Source organism: Amblyraja radiata, chromosome 29 (genome assembly GCF_010909765.2).
Source record: "Amblyraja radiata isolate CabotCenter1 chromosome 29, sAmbRad1.1.pri, whole genome shotgun sequence".
Classification (NCBI taxonomy): domain Eukaryota; kingdom Metazoa; phylum Chordata; class Chondrichthyes; order Rajiformes; family Rajidae; genus Amblyraja; species Amblyraja radiata.
Window position 1 is genome coordinate 3,297,811 of NC_045984.1, and position 18,576 is coordinate 3,316,386.

The 18,576-nt window shown below is 45.6% G+C and overlaps 1 protein-coding gene across 1 annotated transcript in view; it reads right to left on the reverse strand.

Annotated features, from left to right (window-relative positions):
- Positions 1-18,223, reverse strand: part of LOC116989254 (hydroxysteroid 11-beta-dehydrogenase 1-like protein) — a 48,053-nt gene extending 29,830 nt beyond the window's left edge. The window contains exons 1-2 of the mRNA XM_033046446.1: positions 18,040-18,223; positions 3,285-3,415 (exon numbers count right to left, since the gene is read on the reverse strand). Of these exons, the coding sequence (XP_032902337.1) occupies positions 3,285-3,415; positions 18,040-18,121 (213 nt within the window). The 5' untranslated portion in view covers positions 18,122-18,223. The remainder of the gene's footprint in view (positions 1-3,284; positions 3,416-18,039) is intronic.
- Positions 18,224-18,576: the final 353 nt, after the last annotated feature.

The window sequence follows — 18,576 nt, forward strand, 5'->3', positions numbered from 1 at the left end:
TCGCAGTCGCCGAAAAAAACGTAAAGTGGGTCAGGCCCTTTAGCCGCTTAGCTACTCCAGAATTTTGTGTTTATCTTTGGTACAAGCCAGCATCTGCAGTTCTTTGTTTCCACATTTAACCTACAGGTCTGATGTGGGAGGAAATCGGATCAGGATCTGATCCCAGAGGAAACCCACGAAGTCACAGGGAGAATGTGCAAGCTCCACACAGACAGCAGCAGAGGTCAGGATTGAACTCGGGTCTCTGGCACTGTGGGGCAGTGGGGCAGTGGCATGACCAGCTGTACCAGATGCTTTTTTGCAGCTGAGGACAAATAGGCAGTGTCTTAAAAAGTCAGATCTAAGGAAGATTTCAGGAACTAGATCTTCACACAAAGGCTGAGGAAACCTGGGAAAACTCTCTCATAAGATTGAGATAGGGAGCTCGACTGAACTGTTCAAACTCTAGATGAAGGTAGATGCAAAAAGCTGGGGTAACTCAGCGGGTCAGACAATGTCTCTGGAGAAAAGGAATCGGTGACGTTTCGGGCCTTTCTTCAGACTAGCCAGGGGAAAGGGAAACAAGATACATAGACAGTGACAGATACATAGACAGGAAAGTACCTGGGGAGGGGGTGGTTTGAGTGGAAAGGGGTGAGTTATCGAACTGTTGTGTTGTGTTGCCAAGTTTATTACCAGTGAGAGTGTCAGATATTAATGGACTCTCACCATGACAGCCACGGGGCACCTATATAAAGTTCCAGCGCAGAGGTGAGAGAAAACATTGAGCAGAGAGGTCATGGCCATAGTCTGGGTCCTTGGGCACATGTACAAGGGGAAAAGATTCAATAGGAATCCGAGTAGTAACTTTTTCACACAAAGGGTGGTGGGTGTATGGAACAAGCTGCCAGAGGAGGTAGTTGAGGCTGGGACTATCCCAAAGTTTAAGAAACAGTTAGACAGGTACATGTAACGGGGTTTTTTCCCGACCTGGTCCTGAATTATATTTGTTGGAGTGCAAGATTTTGCTAAAGAATCGTTCCTACGGCCGTTCTGTGTGTTTTTTTTAAAAAATTCACCCGACAAGTTAATCGCTGGAATGATTTTAAAAGCAACTTCTGATGCCGTCAATGCCGACAACTGGGACAGATTTTATGGAGGACCAGGTAAAAGAAAGTAGTTTATTTTTATGTATAAAAGTGTTTCTTAAGATGTATTTAATTCACATTTTAAGTTGCAGAACTGTGATTTTTCCCCCCGAAGAACCGGCAGTGTATTTGCTGCAGATATGGGGATATAAATTCACCGCATCCTCAACGTTCTAAATGGTCCCGTTACAGAAAATCCCACTCGCAAGCTGATTTAAATGGCCATTAATTTACAGGTATTAAACATTAAATTCCTTCCATTTGGCCTATAAACCCATGACAATGAGATTTAAAAATTATGTTATATTCTGAATTCTTGTGTGAATGTTATTTGGACACTTAGGCTATTTAAAAATGTTAATCTATTCTTAAGAAATGGATAAATGTTTAGATCTAGTAATTGAATTTTGTAATTAGCTACAATTAGGTAACTAACTAATTATATGCTTTAATTTCAAGTCATCTAAGTAAGATTGTTTCATATTTGTTTCAGAATGCTTCAATCTATAATAACTGAAAATTTCTTTCAGTTCTCTTAAATTTTAAGAAAGTTGTCGGCTTTTAAATGTTCTCGATCACAGCTTTTGTGTTAAGTCAATGAAAAAGAAATAGGGAACAACATGCCAATTTCCGAGTATGAAAATGGCCATAACTTTTTTAATACTGAAGATATGAAAGTGAATTAGGTGTCAAATTAAACTTCTTTTTATGCTTTATCTGATGGGATAAATTAAAGACTTGATTTTTAAAATCTCAAAATTTTGTAACATTGCTAGGATTAGTGTAGCTGGGACACGGTGGCTGGTGTGGGCACGTTGGGCCGAAGGGCCTATGTCCACACTGTATCACTCAATGACTCTATGTACGTAAAAAGAATTTCACTGTACGTCTGTGTATGTGATAATCAAGCACCATTGTCTATTGACTGAAGAAGGGTCTCGACCTGAAATGTCGCCTATTTCCTTCGCTTCATAGATGCTGCCTCACCCGCTGAGTTTCTCCAGCATTTATGTCTACCATTGACTATTGACTGTGCCATCCTATTAACTTGCCCAGAGTATATTAGTTTAATTCATGAATAATTAATGTTTTTGGAAGTGACTGCATGGGTTTCTCTGGGATCTCCTGCCTCCTCCCACATCAGATCTGTGGGCTCAATGTGAAAACAAAGGACTGCAGATGCTTGATTATATCAACAATAAACACTTAGCGGGTCAGGTAGCATCTCTGGAGAAAAGGGAAGGGTGACATTTCGGGTCGGGACCCTTCTTCAGCCTCAAAGTCAAGTCAAAGTATCTTTTATTGTCATTCAGACCTTTCGATCTGAATGAAATTTCGTGCCTTGCAGTCATACATATAATAAAAATAACAAAAACACACAATAAACACAAATTTAACATCCACCACAGTGAGTTCACCAGGCACCTCCTCACTGTGATGGAAGGCAAAAGTCTTAAAGTCTTTGTTTCTTCCCTCCTTGTTCTCCCTCTGCGCTGAGGCGCTCCAGGCCCCCGATGTTGTGACCCCTCTGGGTGATGGTAAGTAAGTCAGTCCCGCGGCTAAATCTGGTTCATTTTGGACTGTGAATTACCATCGTGTGTAGGTGAGTGGTAGAATTGGGAGGGGAATTGATGGGAATGTTGGGGATTCTTTATGGATAGGAAAGATTTTGAGGGATACAGGCCAAATGCAGGCAAATGGGACTAGCATAGATGGGACATCTTGGTCGACATGGACGAGATGGGCCGAAGGACCTGTTTCCATACTGTATGACTCTATGACAAGGAACTTGTGTTTGAAGAAAAAAATCAAAATTCACTCCTGTTCCTGAGGCCTTACTGGGCATCAAACACGATTCACCATCAGGAAATACTCTTGAGAGATTTCACTGACTGAAATGCTTTGAGGTGTGGAGGAAGGAACTGCAGATGCTGTTTAAATCAAAATTAGACACAAAATACTGGAGTAACCCAGCAGGACAGGCAGCATCTCTGGAGAAAAGAAAGGTCTCGACCGGAAACGTCACCCATTCCTTCTCTCCGGAGATGCTGCCTGTCCTGCTGAGTTACTCCAGCATTTTGTGTCTATGCTTTGTGGAGTGCTGCGCTGAAGAAAGGTTTTGTTTGTTTGACCATTATTTATTATTTACTGCCTTACTTGTTTCAGTAGAGTTTTATTTCGTGCAGTTATCACAAGTTCACTGCCGAACTGGGCGTAGTGGTATGCCATCTGTTCACCAATCCCTTTACTAGCTCCAGTCAACAGGACATGGGCTCCAGAGAGTATCTCTGTTCAAAAAATAAATCAGAAAAATTAGAAAGTCATGAACCATTTGCTTTTGAATACTTCACAGAACATAGAACAGAATAGTACAGGAACAAACCGGGTGCCAGACATTCAATCTCCCCTTCCAATTGTGAGCACTTTGGGGCACCATATCTGAGGAAGGATGTGCTGACTCTGGAGAGGGTCCAGAGGACATTTACAAGAATGATCCCAGGAATGAGTCGATTAACCTATGATGAGCGTTTATCGGCACAGTATTGGCTGGTGATTAGAAGAATGAGGGGAACTTCATTGAAACATACAGAATAGTGAAATGCTTGGATAGAGTGGATGTGGAGAGGATGTTTCCACTAGTGGGAGGGTCTAGGACTAGCCTCAGAATTAAAGGACGTTTTTTTAGGAAGGAGATGAGGAGAAATGTCTTTAGTCAGAGGGTGGTGAATCTGACCTCTGTGGTAAAATACTTTGCCACAGAAGGCTGTGGCGATATTTTAAAGACAGATTCTTAATCAGTACAGGTGTCCTAGGTTATTGGGAGAAGGCAGGAGAAAGGTGTTAGGAGGGATAGATATATCAGCTATGACCAAATGGTGCCAGCACAACAACCTGGCTCTCAAAACCAGCAAAACCAAGGAACTGATTGTGGACTTTGGAAGGGGTAGGATGGGGACCCACAATCCAGTTTACATCAACGGGACTAAGGTGGATAGGGTCAAGAACTTCAAATTCCTGGGCATGCATATTTCCGAAGATCTTTCCTGGTCCCAGCACACTGATGCAATATAAAGAAGGCACATCAGCACCTCTACTTCCTGAGAAAATTACGGAGAGTCGGTATGTCCAGGAGGACTCTCTCAAACTTCTACAGGTGCACAGTAGGGATCTATCGCAGTCGCTGCCTCAAAAAGGCTGCCAACATCATCAAAGACCCACACCATCCTCCCACATGCTCATCTCTCCATTGCCATCGGGAAGAAGGTACAGGAGCTTGAAATCTAGAACATCCAGGTTCAAGAACAGCTTCTTCCCCACAGCCATCAGGCTATTAAATACAACATCAAACAAACTCTGAACAATAACAGCCTATTGCACTTTATCTCTTTATTAATGTGTATATATATGGTCTATGGTATATAAACACACTGAACTGTTCTGTATTATGCTTACAATATTGTGTTCTGCTGCAGCAAGCAAGAATTTCATTGTCCTATCTGGGACACATGACAATAAAACCCTCTTGACTTAACTTGAATGGTGAAGTAGAGTGATGGACCAAGTGACCAAATTCTACTCCTATCACTTATGTCCTTATGACTATTGCCACACTGACCTTTCTGTCCTGGGCCTCCTCCACTATCAAAGTGAGGCCAAATGCAAATTGGAGGAACAGCACCTCATATTGCGCTTGGGCAGTTTACAACCCAGCCGTATGAATCTTGATTTTTCTAATTTCATGTAACCCTTGCATTCTTCTCTCTCCATCCTTCCCTCACCATAGTCAACCTGTTCGTTACTGTTTGTATCCCTTTGTTATCACCTCCTCCACAGGCAACAATGGACCATTGTGGGCTCCTTGGCCATCGGTGCCGGCTATGATTTGTTATGAGCCTTTTCATACCTCTCGTTTTCCTCTCCCCTTTATCATTGCATCAGTCTGAAAAAGAGTCTCGATCCCAAAACGTCATCTATTCCTTGGGGTGGGAGATTGCAACCTTCACGTGGTCCGCCCTGTTTCGATGAATGCAATCAACCGGGCGTGCACAATCAAATAAGATCAAATAGAACAAGTTGTCCTACAACTTTAAGCTGTGCACGCCATACGCAAGAAGAAGACCTATTCCTTTTCTCCAGAGATGCAGCCTGATTCGCCGAATTACTCCAGCACTTTGTCTCTATCTTCAGTGTAATTCAACCCATGCAGTTCCTTCCTGCACAGGAACAAGCCTTTAAACACCCAATGTTTGTGCCGAACATGTTAAATCGCATCTCTCTGCACGTGATCTATCTGAAAGCCTCTTCAATGCCACTATCGCATCTGCCTCCATCAACACAACTGGCAGCACGCTCCAAAACTTGCCCGGCACATCCCCTTTGCACTTTTGATATTTCCACCCCAGAAAAAAGTTGGGATTGTCTACTCTCATCATTTTATATACTTGCATTGGGTCTCCCCTCAAATTACAAAGTTCCAGACAAAACCAACCAAGTCCAGCCTCTGCTCACAGCTAATACCCTCCAATCTAGCCATCGTCTGGCAAGCCTCTTCTGCACCTTTTCCAAAGCCGCCACATCCTTCCTGTATCTGGACCACCAAAACTGCATGCAATACTCCAAATACAACCCAACCAATGCCCTATAAACTTGCATCATGGCTTCCTGACCTTTATACTCAAGGCACTGACACTTGAAGACAAACGTACCACTATCTATTTGCTTTGACAATTTCAGGAGTTATGGCTTTAGACCCCAAGATCGCTCTGTACATGAATGCTATGGTGGTGCAACGGTACTGCTCTACCAGAGACCCAGGTTCAATCCTGACTATGAGTGCTTGTCTGTGCGGAGTTTGTACGTTCTCCCTGTGAACTACATGGGTTTTCTCCGGGAGTTCCAGATTTCTCCCACACTCCAAAGATATACAGGTTTGTAGGTCAATTGGCTTGGTATAATTGTACATTGTCCCAAGTGTGTGTATGATCCTGTAAGTGTGCTGGGATCGTTGGTCGGCGCGGACTCAGTTGGCTTCCCGACGGGCCGCGCCTGTGGACTGGGAATGCGGCCGGAGGCCTTTATCGAGGCGCCGCGATCTTGATGCCTCCCGATTCGCTGCGTAGAAGCCCGGGTCGGGGCCAGGCCGGGGGGGAACAGTCTGAACAGGCCTCCCTCCTCCGCCAGCCAACAGCAAGGTGCGGGGCCGAGCGGTGCAGCTCAAAGATCCTATAGCTATAGGATCTGTGGTGCAGCTGCTTCAGAAGGGTCGGAGCGAATGACGGGTCCCGCACGGCGGCAGCAGCGGCCGCGATAGCGGCTCCATCTCCTCCTCCTCCCTGATAGCGGCCGCTGCTTGCAAATCCGCTAACGGCGCTTTCAAAACAAACCCTCCCGCACGCCGAGGCAGGGAGGAGGGAGGGAGGGGGAGGCCTCGGCGTGCGGGAGGGTTTGTTTTGAAAGCGCCGTTAGCGGGTTTGCAAGCAACTGCCGCTATCAGGACGGGCGGGGTGCGGGAGGAGGAGGAGTTCGGGGCCTGTCATTTGCTCCGACCCTTCGTCACCATGCACCTAGTATCTTTGCCCCACACGACAGCCATCGCCGGGTAAAATGACTCGCCGTTTAGTTTGCCCGGCGGCACTTTGGGTGGTCAGTGGCACCCGGGCAACCGCTAATTTCGAGCCCTGTCGACATGCGGTCGATGAGAACGTGGAGAACCACCATGAGGGGGGAGGGGAGGGCAAAAACAATGGAGAACCCGGCATGGGGGAACTGCCGTAAGGGGTGAGGGGAAGAACAATGAACAACGGGGGGGGAGGGGACAAGGACCCGGCATGGGGAACCGCTGTGGTTGGGGGGGGGGGGGACAAAAGGGGGAGCCGGCGTGCTCTGTAACCTTGTCAGCGCTGTAGGTGGCTGCTATTTGTGTACATTGTGAATGCAAGCAAAGAATCCCTTTGTGCCTAGTCACGTGACAATAAATTCCTCCTATTCCTATTCCAAAGGGCCTGTTTCCGTGCTGCATCTCTAAACTAATCATACCACGCTATCTACTTGTTCTGCTACTTTCAGGGAGTTATGGCTTTCGACCCCAAGACAGGCCCATACGAAGCTTTTCAAAAAGGGGGGGTGGCATGACAGGATTACAACACTTTTTTGTGAAATAATGTGCACGCAGCGCACATCACTAGCACGAAGCTCGAAGTCCCACGTGGCCAGAACAATAAAGTTTGAATCTGAATCTGAATCTAGTCTGAAAATCAGTATTTTGTTGGGGAACGGTATTTCTCACATAAATGCAATAGAACAGTACCACACAGAAACTGGATTTATGTTGTGGGGTAGACTGGCTCCCCTTCCCCTTACCTCCTCCCCCCCCCCCCCCCCCCCCCACACTCCCCACCGCCCCCCCCTCCCCCCACCGCCAATCTTTGCACATCCTCAATCCTGGACTTTCTACTCATCACCTCATGTTTCATGTATCTTGGGTTTTATGACCAATTTCCCTCCTGGGATAAATAACTTTCCATCATATCATATCGTATCGTAAAGTGGAGCAAAGGTCATGTGTCGAAAACAACGTCAGTGCTGGCTCGAAGGGTTGAATGGCCTACTACTGCACCTATTTTCTATATTTCTATGAATCCATGACTCAAACCTCTCCAAAGCCTCATCTCTTTCCACCTCTGTAATTGCCTCCAACCACGATCTTCTCGAGATCTCTGAGCTCTTGCAACTCTTCATATGTTCATGTCATAGGAGCAGAATTTGGCCATTTGGCCCATCAAGTCTACTCCACCATTCAATTATTGCAGATCGATCATTCCCTCTCAATTCCATTCTCCTGCCATCTCCCCGTAATCCCTGACACCCTTGCTGATCAAGAATCAGTCTATTTTGTCTTGCTGACATTGAGAGAAAGGTTGGTGACACCAGGTTACGAGGTTCTCAGTCTCCTTCCTGTACTCCGTCACATCATTGTTCTATCTACAGTGGTGTCATCCTCGAATTTGTAACTTGAATTGGATTTGTACTTGGCTTGCACAGTAGTAGGTCTACAAGGAGTAAAGAAGGGGGCTGAGAACATATCCTTGCGGAGCACAGCACCAGTGTTGAGATTATTGTCATCTATCCTCACTGATTGGGGTCTGTTGGTCAGAAAGTCACGGATCCAGTTGCAGAGATGAGTGCTGACTTCAAGTTCCACATGTTTTGAGATGAGTTTGGATGGGATAACGGTATTGAAAGCAGAGCTGTAGTCCATGAATGTAGTCTAATGTAGGTGTCTCTCATTTCCAGGTGTTCCAGGGATGAGTATAGGGCCAGGAAAATGGCATCAGCCATGGACCTCTGGGCAAACTGCAGTGGATCAAGGTTGCTTGGCAGGCTGGATTTAATGCGTTCCATGACCAGTCTCTCAAAGCACTTCATGATGGTGGATGTCAAGTCCACTGGCCGGTAGTCATTAAGTCTGGAGATCTTGTCTTTCTTCGATGCAGGGATGATAGTGGTCTTCTTGAAGCAGGTGAGCACCTCAGAATGGAGCAGGGAGAGATTAAAGATGATGGTGTAGACTCCCGCTAATCGGTCTGCGCAGTTCCTAAGTACACGGCCAGGCTCTCCGTCCCGGCTAGTTGCTTTCTGCAGGTTCACCCTCAGGAAGGCCGATCTACCATCCAGTATCGCAATTTTATTCTCTGTAATCTACCCAATTGTACAGCTTGCATGAAAAGTAGAGAAAAATGCTGGAGAAACTCAGCGGGTACGGCAGCATCTATGGAGCGAAGGAAATAGGCAACGTTTCATGCCGAAACCCTTCTTCAGACCCTTTTTGCATGAAAAGTGTTGAGAATAGGGAACAGTGAGCCTAACAGATGCAATTCCAGAATCACAAATGCAACCACGCCTACACTGATAATAATGACAGGACATGGTGAATAGGAGACACATTTACAGTACAGGGAAACTCCATGTGGAGATTATGCAGCTTTCAACGTAATGCATTTTACTGGAGTTGAAATTGTGGAATGTGCAATGTTACTTGGTCGTGGATGAACTGAATCCTCCCTGGATTTAGGAACAGACAAATTCAGAGCTCAGCTCCTCAAACCTGCCCTCCCTTTCAATAATATCATGGCTGCTCTGCACAGTAACCTGAAACCCACATTCCTGTCTAGCTGCGGCGATGTTTTCCTTTTCCTCCCTTGTTCTTCAAGTGTCTGCTTTAAAAATATTCAAAGTTCTCTTTTCCATCAAAATTTCAGAAAGAGATTTCCAGAGACCTCCCACTCCCCCACAGAAACAAAATGACCTCATTCTCTATCTTAAATTTGACAACCCTTCACTTGTAATCGGAAATCCCACTTCTAGATTCTTCCACAAAACGAAGCACCCACCCACTCCCCATCCACCCTCAGCATGTACCGAGGTAGAGTGAAAAGCTTTTGTTGTGTGCTAACCAGTCAGTGGATAAGATATACATGGTTACAATCAAGCCATCCACAGTGTACATATATACAGGATGAAGGCAATGACGTTTAGTGCAAGATAAAGTCCAGTGAAGTCCAATTAAAGATAGTCCAAGGGTCTCCAGTGAGGTCGATAGTAGCTCAGGACTGCAATCTAGTTGTTGACATGATGATTCAGTTGCCTGACAATAGCTGGGAAGAAGTTGTCCCTGAATCTGGAGGTGTGCATTTTCACACTTCTGTACTTCTTGCCTGAAGGGAGCAGGGAGAAGAGGGAGTGGCCAGGGTGTGACTGTTCACCTCGTAGGACGGGGTGAGAATATTCACCCTAACACTACTCATTAATGAAAACAGGAAAACATTTTAGTATTATTATTATTAAAAATATATGAAATGCTAGAGCAAAGGGCCTGTCCAACTTGGGCGACATTTGGGCAACTGTGGAGCGTCAGTGACTGACACCCGTCAAGTTGCACGACATACACGCTGACGTTTGCTGTCATGCGGGTGACGCCTGTTTAGGTTTGAGGCTGCAAAATATTCTTCCTTCAATGCTTGGATTTTAAGCATTAATATATGAAATTTAATACAATAAAATCAATAGTGCAAGTGAAAAGATGTCTGAGTCAGTTTTATTTATAGATGTATTGGTCCGCTTCCAGATCCGATCACTGTCTCTATAACCTTTCACAGGGATGGATTCAGTGTGTGTAGACTGAACTCCCCTCTTCCTGCCCCCATCCCTCCTTCTCCACTCCCCCCTACACGTCTCCCCTTCCCTCTCCCCCCCCCCTTCTTCCCTTCCCCCCTCTTCCTCCCTTCTCCCTGCTCCATTCTTCACCCCCTTATCCATTACCCACTCCCCTCACATCCCCTTCTCCCCCTCTCCCTCCCTTCTCCCAATCTCCACCCCCTCTCCCCCCCACTTTTCACAGTGCCCCCCCATTTGTGGACCCAGCCTGCGACCAGCGATCCCCCACAAAGTATCCCACACACGCTAGGGACAATTTATACAAACCTGTGCGCCTTTGGAGTGCAGGAGGAAACCCAAACCCTAGCCCTAACCCTAACTATAGGTTGATAGGCTTGTTATAAGTATAAATTGTCCCTAGCGTGTGTGGGATAGTGTGCGGGGATTGCTTGTTGGTGCAGACTCGGTGAGTCTAACGGCACTGTATCTCTGAACTAAATGTGAAACAGGGGCCCCAGGGCTTGGACTCAAACCCCCAATGTTCTGCCTGCTCCTCATGGGAATTAAACTGTTGACCACGAGTTGTCCCAGAGGCAGATCTCTCTTCCAATGGTCTCTCCAAACCCCCAGATGCAGTGGGCTTTTCAACTGGGTACAGGCAATGTTGTCAATGTACCAGTGCCACCCACCTGCTCCGTCCACTGAGTCTACATACCCACCACCCATTGTGAAGCAAGGTGAGGGTGCGGGGGGGGGGGGGTTGTTGTTCCCAAAGTCTGCATTTATTCCATAGTCAATGTTACTAAAACAGATGATGTGGCCTTTGTGCAGTACTATTAGTGGGATCGAGCTGTCACAGGCTGGGCCCACAAATGGGGGGCATCGGGGAAAGTGGGGGGGAGGGGGGTGTTGGAGAATGGGAGAAGGGAAGGAGAGGGGGAGAAGGGGATGTGAGGGGAGGAGGTAGTAGAGAAGGGGGAGAAGAGTGGAGCGGGGAGAAGGGAGGAGAGGGGGGAGGCACCCATTTGTGGACCCAGCCTGTGACAGCTAGATCCCACTAACAACTCGTGGCCAACAGTTTAGTTCCCATGAAGAGCAGGCAGAAGCTAGATATAGAGCTAGGGTTAGGGTTTAGGTTTCCTCCCTCACTCCAAAGGCGCACAGGTTTGTATAAATTGTCCCTAGCATGTGAGGGATAGTGTGCGGGGGATCGCTGGTGTCAGGCTGGGTCCACAAATCGGGGTGCCTCGGGGAAAGTGGGGGGTGGAGAATGGGAGAAGGAAGGGAGAGGGGGAGAAGGGGATGTGAGGGGAGGGGGGTAGTGGATAAGGGGGAGAAGAGTGCAGCGGGGAGAAGGGAGGAAGAGGGGGGAAGGGAAGAAGGGGGGCAGAGGGGAGGGGAGAAGGGTAGGGGGGAGTGGAGAAGGAGGGATGGGGCGGGAGGGGGGAAGAGGGGAGAGTCTACACACACTGAATCCATCCCTGTGAAAAGTTATAGAGACAGTGATCGGATCTGGAAGCGGACCAATACATCTATAAATAAAACTGAATGACTCAGACTTTTCATTTGCACAATTGATTTTATTGTATTAATTTTAATATATTGATGTTTAAAATCCATGCATTGAAGGAAGAATATTTTACACCCCATCTGTGGTCCCTTTCCCCAACCGTAACCCTAACCCTAACCGGGCGTCACCCACAGGATAGCATACGTCAGCGTGTGACAGGGCACATGATATGATGAGATACCCAAATGCCGCCCCAGGATTTTGAACATTCCAAAATCCTGGGGCGACAGGGAAGCACCGTGCGTTACCGCGCGTCACTGCATGCGTCACCTCGCCTCACCACGCGTCACGAAGCGACAACCTCTTTTTAGGATGTCGCCCAAATGACGCCAAAGTGGGACTTGGGACAGGCAGCATTGCTGGAGAACATGGATAGGGTCGGGACTCTTAGACTTAGAGATGGAGCAGAAACAGGCTCTTTGGCCCAATGAGTCCGCGCCGACCAGCGATCACCCCGTACACGAGCATTATCCTACACACTAGGGACGATTTATTACAATTGTGACAAAGGCAATTAACCAACAAATCTGTACGTCTTTGGAGTGTTGGAGGAAACCAGAGCGGAGAAAACCCACACGGTCACAGGAAGAACGTACAAACTCCGTACAGACAGCAGCCATAGTGAGGATCTCTGGCGCTGTGAGGCAGCAGCTCTACAACTGGGTCATTGAGCCACCCCTGTACTAGTTTGAAAAATGTACCAGAGATTTTGCGTCCTGTTGAATCTCCACGGCTCAGAGCATTCCTGGCCCAGGAAGTCGACGAACTTGCTCTGTATCTGCATAGCATTAATTTTCCGTTTTATTAATTAATTCATAGCCCCTTTTTCCCCCCCATTTTTATATTGTGCCAGTCTTCTATGCCACCATCATTGTGAGAATAGATGCTTTCTCTGTCAGTGTAATCCCATATTTAACACTTCTTGACAGAAAGCATTTCAAATCAGTATCATTGCAGATAGCGGAACGGAAAAACTGCACGAAAGACACACTGGAGTGTTTGTGCCCTATTCTAATCCAGAAACCACAAGTGGATTGTCCCTCAGGGCTACACAAAATTGCTGGGGTAACTCAGCGGGTGCAGCAGCATCTATGGAGCGAAGGAAATAGGCGACGTTTCGGGCCGAAACCCTTCTTCGCTGCCTGTTTACAGGATTCCTTTCACATGATGTAAAGTAACAGCGGATACGGCAAAATCTAATGGGTTGAACAACATGGTCAGGACGTGCTCCGGACCTGGCAGTCACCTCGTGTTCGTTGAGCTATAATACTGGCACACACCCAGCAGTATGGAAAGTGGTGCAGCTATTTTCTACTCATAAATAGCAGAACAAATTTAATGCAGTCAGTCATTCCCCACCAGTCTATTCTGAATTGGCTACCAAAGTGTCATAAAGGGGCATGTGTTCATGAAGTAAAAAAAAACAATGCAGGAGAAGATAGACACAAAGTGCTGGAGTAACTCAGCGGGTCGGGCAGTATCTCCGGAGAAAAGTGATGGGTGGCGTTTCAGGTCGGGACTGCAATAGGATCTTTGGTCAGGACCCTTCTACGGACTGAGGGTAGAGGGGAGGGGACTGGCGGTAAGAAAAGGCCAGAACCAAGCATTAGATGACCAGGGAAGGGTGGAGCCCACAATGGTTCATTGTTGGCTGGAGTAGAGGTGATGACTAAAGGATTCAAGAATGCGAACAGTGGAACTAGTAAAACGACAAGGGTGGGGGAGGAGGGGGAAAGAGGGAATGCAGGGGTTACGTGAGATTAGAGAAATCAATATTCCTACCCCTGGGGTGTAAATTGATTTCTCTAATTTCAAGTAATCCTTGCATTCGCGTCCTCCTCCCTCCCCTACCCCCACCCTAACCCTCCACTGTTCGTATCCTTGTATCCCTTTGTTATCTCCGCTTCCCCAGCCAACAATACTTGGTCATCTGTTCCCGGCCCTGCTTTGTTCTCGCCTTTTCCTATCTCCAGTTTCCCTCCCCTCTACTTTCATTCTGAGGAAGGGTCCTGACCAGAAATGGCACCCATCCATTCCCTCCAGAGATGCTGCCTGACACGCTGAGTCACTCCAGCACTTTGCATAAACCAGCATCTGCAGTTCCTTCCTGCACAATTTAGGAAAAAACATCTTTTAGTTTAGTTATACAGCATGGAAACAGGCCTTTCGGTACACCGAGTCCACGCCGACCAGCAATCCCCGCACACCAACACTATCCTACACACACTAGGGACAATTAACAATTATACAATTATACCAAGCCAATTAGCCCATGAACCAGTACGTCTTTGGAGTGTGGGAGGAAACCGAAGGTCCCAGAGAAAACACACGGGGAGAACGTGCAAACTCCATGCAGAGAGGCACCCGTAGTCAGGATCGGACCCGGGTCTATGGCTCTGTAAAGCAGCAACTCTACCCCTGTGCCACCATGGCTGCTCTTGAATATGCCACTTAATAGCCCTTAAGGGACCTTGTCACTGCTAATGTCTGTGCAGGAATGCTTAGGACAAACTTGTCAGTGCCTGTGGAAATGTTAGCATTGTACAAAGAAAGCATTAGACATTAACTAATGCGTATTAACCATTAGATATTAACTCCTGCAGGTTACACAGATTACAAAGTCAACAACCAGATAGCAAGAGCTAGACTTGCTTTTAGAATTAGAATGTAAAACTGTACAGCACAGGATCGAGCCCTTCAGCCCACCATGTTTGTGACAAACACGACGTCAAGTTAAACTGATCTCATCGGCCTGTACATGATCCATATCCCTCTATCCCTTATCCTGCTAACTGCAGTGGTGCTACCACCTGCACCCATGCAGAACTCACTGACTTCATCAACTTTACTACTAATTTCCATCCTGCACTCAAATTCACTTGGACCATCTCCGACATCTCCCTACCGTTTCTGGATCTCACCGTCTCCATCACAGGAGACAGACTATCAACTGACATCAAATAAAAACCCACCGGCTCCCACAGCTATCTAGACTACCCTGCTTCCTGTAAAGACCCGATCCCCTACTCCCAATTCCTCCGTCTACGCCGCATCTGTGCCCAAGATAAAATGATCCATATCAGGTCATCGGAGATGTCCTCATTCTTTAGTGAATGGGGGGTTCCCCTTTCCCTTCTTCCATTACAGAAGAGGCTCTCACTAGGGTCACCTTGATATCCCGCAGTTCCTCTCTTGCTCCCCCTTCCTCCAGTCATGACAGGGACAGAGTCCTCACCTTCCACCCCATCAGCCGTCACATACAGCACGTAATCCTCCGACATTTTCGCCACCTCCAACGGGATCCCACCACCAGCCACATCTTCCCATCTCCACCCCTTTCCGCAGGGACCGTTCCCTCTGCATCTCCCTGGTCAACTCGTCCCTTACCACTCAAGCCACCCCTACCTAGTTACTTTCCCCTGCAACTGCAAGAGATGCAACACCTGTCCCTATACCTCCCCCCTCAACTCCGTCCAGGTGAGGCAGAGGTTCACAGAGGTGGGGGAGGGGCGGAGAGAAGTGGATGTTCATACCGCTGGGGTGTAAGCTGCCCGAGCGAAATATGAGATGCTGTTCCTCCAATATGCCCGTGGCCTCATGTGAGAAATAAAGTGCCATATCATTCTATACTATACCATTCAGTGTGCTTATCCGAAAGGCTCTTAAACACCACCCCTTTGCAGTTTTCCAAGCCATCCTTGCTTTAAGAGATTAAGAGATAAGTTTTTTTGCCTTCCATCACAGCGCTGTGATGGATGTATGTGTAAATTGTGTTGTGTCTCGGGTCTTTTTCGTTTTGTATGTATGGCTGCAGAAACGACATTTCGTTTGGACCTCAACGGGGTCCAAATGACAAATAAAATGACAAATAAATTGTATTGTATTGTATTTCCCTCCCCCACCCTAGTTGTCCTGCTACTGGTCTACTGTTTCAATGCCACTTCCACTGGTCGCATCCATATAACCCCTTCCTTATCACCTCTTCCGCAGCCAACAATGGACCATTGTGGGCTCCACCTTTCCTTGGTCGTCGGTGCCGGCACTGATTTGTTCTGAACATGGGATAATTGTCAGCTGTTAATTGGATAATAATAATAAAATGTCCTAATTTTGTCCAATTAACAGCTGACAATTATTCCATTCCTTAGCTTGCATCTGAGTAAAATTCATTTCAAAACGCATTTATGGTTTACGATTATTTAAATGGTAAATGTAGCATCAGAAGCATTTTCTTTTTGCATGTGTTAAAACCCACCTGAGAACCATGGAAGTTTTGCAATTTTAATGATGGATTTTTCACTTTTAAAACTTTTTATATAACAAATTAATAAAGATAAATCATAATGCCTTTCTTTTGATGAAATGCAGCGAGCAAACGCGATAATTCCCGATATTTGCTATCTTTATATCTCCACGGCGAATGTCCGCTAAACACTTCCGCTGTTGTTGCCCCTTCAGCTCCCTCTTGTCTTTACCTTCGTTTTTCTTTATCTTCTGGTCTGTAAAGTAAGATAACTGTGTCTCGCGGTCACCCCGACTGGCACAGTAATTTACAGCTCAAAAATGGGCCGTTTTCGCGGTTTTTAACGGGTGTGAAAGTACACGTTTCTAGCATCAATAACATGTACCGGAAGTGTTTGTACCCCAGTTAAATTTTGCGTCCACGTGGGTGAGGATCTATGATCCAGTGACCTTTCGTGAAATCACCCTTCTCTTAGGTATGTTGCAAAGCCTACCTGAAGCGTCGTTGAAAATCTGTCGCTGCCCGTGTGCGCGATTTTGGCGCTGTTTAGAGGGGGCGGGTTTAAAACGCGATTTTCTCTAAGCTGTTCCAATCGAAAATGTTCAGCCTAGTTAATTATTAACGTAAAATCGCTGGAAGACCCCGTCGCAAAAGCTATTATTAGGTTTAAAGGCCTTGAATAATAGTTATAGTAGTTTAAAAATCAATCTCTAAACCCGCGACCGCCAGCAACCGCAGTGTCTCATAAAGCAAATAGCAGAAGTTAGGTTGTATATTTTTACATTAAAAAGGGCTTCTAAAGATCCCTTTATACAAAGTTTAATATTGCGAGTAGCTCAATTTGGGCCCATTATATCCCGCAGTATTTTTCTCGGCATTTGGGGCACAAATCTACCGCAATGTGAACGTTCTAAACCAGCGCGTTCCACAGGGACCCACTGGAAAGCTGATTTAAATGGGCATTTATTTACAACAATTAAACACTAAATTCCTTCCATTTGGCCTATAAATTAATGTAAATGAGATTTAAAAATCATGTTTTATTGTGAATTATTTGTGAATATTATTTGGACATTTAGGCTATTTAAAAATGTTAATCATTTATTAAGAAATGGATAGATGTTTAGATCTAGTAATTGAAGTCTGAAATTAGCTACAATTAGGTAACTAACTAATTATATGCTTTAATTTCAGGTCATCCAAGTAAGATTATTTTATATTTGTTTCAGAATGCTTCAATCTATGATAACTGAAAATTTCATTCAGTTCTCTTAATTTTTAAGAAAGTTATGGGCTTTTGACTGTTCACGATCACAACTTTTTTGTTATGTCCATAGAAAATCAATAGGGAACAAGATGCTCATTTCCCAGTATGAAAATGGCCATAACTTTTTAAATACTTGAGATATGAAAGTGAATTAGGTGTCAAATTAAACTTATTTTTATGCTTTATCTGATGGGATAAATTACAGACTTGATTTTTAAAATCTCAAAATTATGTAACATTGCTACTTCTCTATCCCCGGACAATCAAAGCCCTGACAAGCACTGCCTGACAGCACAGATTGTGCACCGACTGCTGTTCCTCAAGATAATATCTTGTTCCGGTAAACTACACAAGTGAAATAAATGTCAGTTGTAAGAAATTGCACGCAATCAGAGACCTTGTTAAAACACCATCCAAAAGAGGCGTTTCAGTAAACGTCAATAAATATTGATAATAATGCTTCTTATCAGGCTGTGTACATTTATGAGAAGCTAATAAAAGGCTGAATGAAAAATCTTTTACTAACAACCAAACCAGTGATGTGAGAACACATAGACATGTTTTACCAGGAAGAAACCTAATAGAAGTGAGTTGCATAATTCACTGAGTTCCTCCTAATTTCTTTAAGAGCAAACGTTTTAAGTGCAAAAGTGTTTCAAACAATGTTAAAAGTCCTTACCAGGTTCAAACGTATCTCTCCATAACACTGCTAAAATGCCAACTGAGATTGCTAAAATGACGATCTTTGTTAATCTTGCCATGTCCAAGTCTTCGCAAAATTGTTGTCAAGCAGCATTCAAATGCTGCAAATGTCCAGGGGAGACAGACAGGGCGCAGGGAATTGATTGGAAATAAAGCACACACCCTTGCCTTGCAGCATGTAATTTGAGCTGACCTATATCGTGCACACTTCCTGGTATGTGGGTGGTGCTTTATCAGCCAGCTCTGTGAGTCTTTGAAATGAACGGCGAGCTAAGTCTTATCGATGTAAACGCCATTCAAAGCCACAACATTTTTTTTTCAAACTATCGTCAACAAAGTCAAAGGTAGATAAAAATGCCGGAGAAACTCAGCAGGTGAGGCAGCATCTGTGGAGCCAAATGCATTTTATCAATGTTGTATGGTCAAACAAAATTTGGAAAACGGTGGAAACCTTGTAAGATTGGAGAATGGCAACGATCGGGAGGGGCAGCATCATGGAAAGATTTAAGAACAA